Source organism: Haematobia irritans, chromosome 5 (assembly GCF_050003625.1).
Source record: "Haematobia irritans isolate KBUSLIRL chromosome 5, ASM5000362v1, whole genome shotgun sequence".
Taxonomy (NCBI): Eukaryota; Metazoa; Arthropoda; class Insecta; order Diptera; family Muscidae; genus Haematobia; species Haematobia irritans.
In genome coordinates this window covers 18,286,699-18,290,853 of record NC_134401.1, presented here as the reverse complement: position 1 = coordinate 18,290,853, position 4,155 = coordinate 18,286,699, and the positions used below count along the sequence as shown (strand labels likewise).

At 30.1% G+C, this 4,155-nt stretch overlaps 1 protein-coding gene across 1 annotated transcript; it reads left to right on the top strand.

Annotated features, from left to right (window-relative positions):
• Positions 1-328: 328 nt before the first annotated feature.
• LOC142239537 (uncharacterized) lies at positions 329-893 on the top strand. The gene is made up of 3 exons (XM_075311323.1): positions 329-469; positions 532-685; positions 760-893. The coding sequence occupies exons 1-3, from the start codon at positions 395-397 to the stop codon at positions 891-893; spliced, it is 363 nt and encodes a 120-aa protein (XP_075167438.1). The 5' UTR covers positions 329-394.
• Positions 894-4,155: the final 3,262 nt, after the last annotated feature.

The following is a 4,155-nucleotide window of genomic DNA, read 5'->3' as shown; positions in this document are numbered from 1 at the left end:
AAATAAAAGTAGTGTTTACGACGCATAATGCGGTAACGAAATGGGGTTACCCACATGTCGTCTACAATGGACGGCCGCTATGGCCACCAATTAAGGGTACCACTAGGAGATAAAAAGGGTAGGTGGTACCGTAGGTGGACCCTAGTAAACGTGCTGACTGATATCTAAATTTATTAAACAGAATATTGTGTTACCATAGTAACCACAAGTAAATAAACATTTTCAGACATTTTAGTTAGTTTTATGTTATTTTTTATTGCGTTGAAATTGTAATTAGAATTTAATTGTTAATGGAAGGTAAGTATGTTGCTTCTTTGAAACAAAAACAATTTTAGGGATCTTTCTAACTTTAAATCTAGGCTCCAGAGAAAACGACGTGGATGCCTTAAAAAGAATGTTCCCGATAAATACAGAAGAAAAGCTACGGGAAGTTAACGAATCAATATTGGCAGAAAATAGACAAGAATATGTTAGTATCTTCCGGTAAATTTAAAAATACTGTATATAATATAATATTTATAATGTTAATAGATTCAAACCTTGAAAGGACTTATTGAACCAAATGGTATCAAGAAAAATTTGAGAAGTATTTTAATGCCGCAGATAACGTACGATTACAACGTCGATGGAGTGCAAGGGAAAAAATCTCTCAAAGGTTTATGTAATTTTTACAGTGTATTAATAGGTAACTGAATATTTTTATAATTATTTGGTAATTTTTAAAGTTATTTGTATACTAATTAACTCACAAATTTGTAGATTCTATTCAGTGTAGTGGATCTGGAAAGCCGGAAGAGGAATTGCGGAAAGCAATACAGCTGCAAAAGAAGCGCCACTTTAAAAGTATTTCGATTTCAAAAATAAATAAAAATTTGCCACAATGCCCTAAATAATATATTCGTAAATATAAGATTTTATTTTAGGTTTTGTTTTCTTTTTTAAATTTTTCTTTCTATAATACACTGGATTGATTTTTTGTTTTGTAATGTATACATAGTTTTTTTTTTGTTGTTTTTTATATATGTTTTTTACTTTACTACTTTACTTTAATTTTAATTAATTTTGTATTATTTTAATCTTTTAACTAAATATATAAACAAAAAATATAAATGTATATATAAACTAAACAATGAAAATATAATTTTATAAATGGGCGGTAAAAGAAAACGGTTAATACGATGGCTAAATGGCGATACCCCTGTGGTATCTACTAAGAACTACCATCACATGTGGTACCTACAATAGACAGGTGCCTTGGGCACCAATGTGCGGTACCACTATGAGCTGAACGGAGTAGGTGCCGCCGTAGGTGGTCCCCCGTAAACGATGTGGGATCGATAGACCCCTTCCTAGGACAAGCCCATGTTAAATTCGCCACCCAAATGCATGTAAAAGGTATTGTGTAGGACCAGGGGTAGTGCCTAAAGGGCTAGCGAATATACAGGCTTTTCGTTGATCCCTCACACCACTGGGCAACAACATTAATGGTTTTGGTAATGTTGCACAAGCACAAAGAGGCACACAGGCGCTCACATACATCCAGAATAACTCTTTCTCTCTAACTCTCCCTCTCTATATTGGGATATGAATATATAAAACATTTACAAACATACACATGGATTTACTTTCATCCTCCAATAAATTCAGTCTCCATGTGTATGCGTGACACAAGCATATGATGAGAAAGACAATTTTAATTATAACAAAAAAAAAACTCCTTACCCTTTTAATCAATTTACTTAAAAAGCAACAAATGCAACAACAACACCATTTAATTTCATTTTCCTTTGAAGAGTACACCATCACTTAATAGACACTCGGAGAGATACATGTGTGATACAAGCACAGATGTACTTTGAAAACGAAAGTTGATGGAAATGTGCAAGTGAAAGTTTGAAATTTTATTCATGTGTATTAGGTCGCATAGGGTTATGAGAGTGGAATGGAAAATATTTTTTTTATGGATGGAGGTATGACTCTAATATGTTATCCCATTTTTAGGCTTAAGTTATAACCTCTAGGTGAATAATAAAATAAAAATCCAATTGAAAAAGAGTGCAAATACGCTTATTATATTTTTTTACAAACTGAAAATAATATGGACCTGATATGAAAGATTTTCTATTTAAAGACACGAAAAAATTATTAATGACAAATTTATTTACTCGTAAAATAAATAAATTTTGTATTAAAAGAAACTTAATTATATGTGCTTAAATATTTTTATACCCTGCGCCACACTGTGCAACCGGCTATTATAAGTTATTGCATATGTTTGCAACACACAGAAAGAGACGAGATAGACATACTGTGTCTTTGGCAAAAATGCTCAGTGTGAACCCCAGAGTCGATTTAGAAATGTCCCTCTGTCCATCTGTCTGTGAAGACATTTTTGTGATCAAAGGTCGCTGTTTTACTCCAATTGATTTCAAATTTGGCATAGATTGAGAAAAAATGCTCAGCGTGAGCCCCTGAGCTGATTTAGCCATGTCCGCCTGTTCTTCTGTCTGTGAACACATTTTAGTGATCAAAGTCTAGGTCGCAGTTTTAGTTCAATTGACTTCAAATTTGACACAAATATGTCTTTTGTGTCAGAATAGAACCCTATTGATTTTGGAAGAAATCGCTTCAGATTTAGATATAGCCCCCATATATATCTTTCGCCCGATATGCAGTTATATGGCCCCAGAAGCCAGAGTTTTACACCGATTTAGGTAAAATTTTTAATAGGGAGTAAAATCAACATTCTAACTTGTACGTCAAATTCGGTTGAAATCGGTTCAGTTTTAGATATAGCTCCCATGCATAACATTCGACTGATTTAGAGTCATATGACCACAGACACCCAATTTTTGCTCCGATCTACTTCAAACTTTGCATAGGGAGTAGAACTAACATTATTACTACACGTGCCAAATTTGGTTGAAATCGGTTCAGATTAAGATATAGCTCCCATATATATAACTTTCGCCCGATTTACATTCATATGAACAAGGAGGCCAAAGTTTCACTACGAAAAATTTGAAATTGTGCACAGGCATTCCAGCAATGTTTGCCAAATGTAGTCGAAATCGACTCAGATTTAGACAAGGTCCTCATATATATGTTCTACTGAGTTGGGCAAATATGACCAAAGTAGCTACATTTCCTTGTAAGATCGCCAGGTTGCCAAAGATGGTAGAATTCTATCAAAAATGGTAGATTTTTTTCTGTTTGGTAGATTGGTTGAATTGTTGAATTGTTTGTGTTTTGGTAGATTTTGCAAAATATTCCTCTCCTGCTACAAACATTTACGATAGAAATAAAATTTTGACAAAATTTTTCATAGAAATAAAATTTTGATAAAATTTTCTATCGAAATACGATTATGAGAAAATTTTTTATAGAAATAAACTTTTGGCAAAATTTTCTACGAAATAAAATTTTGAGAAAATTTTCTATGGAAATAAAATTTTGATAAAATTTTCTATAAAAATTTTTATAAAAATAACATTTTGACAAAATTTTTCATGGAAATAAAATTTTGACAAAATTTTCTATAGAAATAACATTTTTATGAAATTTGCTACAGAAATACAACTATGAGAAAATTCTTTAAAGAAATAAAATTTTGGCAAAATTTTCTACATAAATAAAATTTTGATGAAATTTTCTATAAAAACAAAATGTTGATGAAATTTTCTATAGAAATACAATTATGAGAAAATTTTCTATAGAAAACATAAATTTTTGACAAAATTTTCTATAGAAATAAAATTTTGATGATATTTTCTATAGAAATAAAATTTTAACAAAATTTTCTATAGAAATAAAATTTGGTGAAATTTGCTATATGAGAAAACAATATGAGAATATTCTCTAAAGAAAATTTTTGACAAAGTTTTCAATGGAAACAAAATTTTGACAAAATTTTCTGTAGAAATAAAATTTTGACAAAATTTTCTGTAGAAATAAAATTTTGACAAAATCTTCTATAGAAATAAAATTTTGGAAAATTTTTCTACAAAAATACAACTTTGACCAAAACTGTTTATAGAAATACAATTTTGACAAAATTTTCTATAGAAATAAAATTTTGATAAAATTTTGATAAAATTTTCTTTAAAAATAAAAATTTTTGTAGACATAAATTTGGCAAAATTTTCCATGGAAATA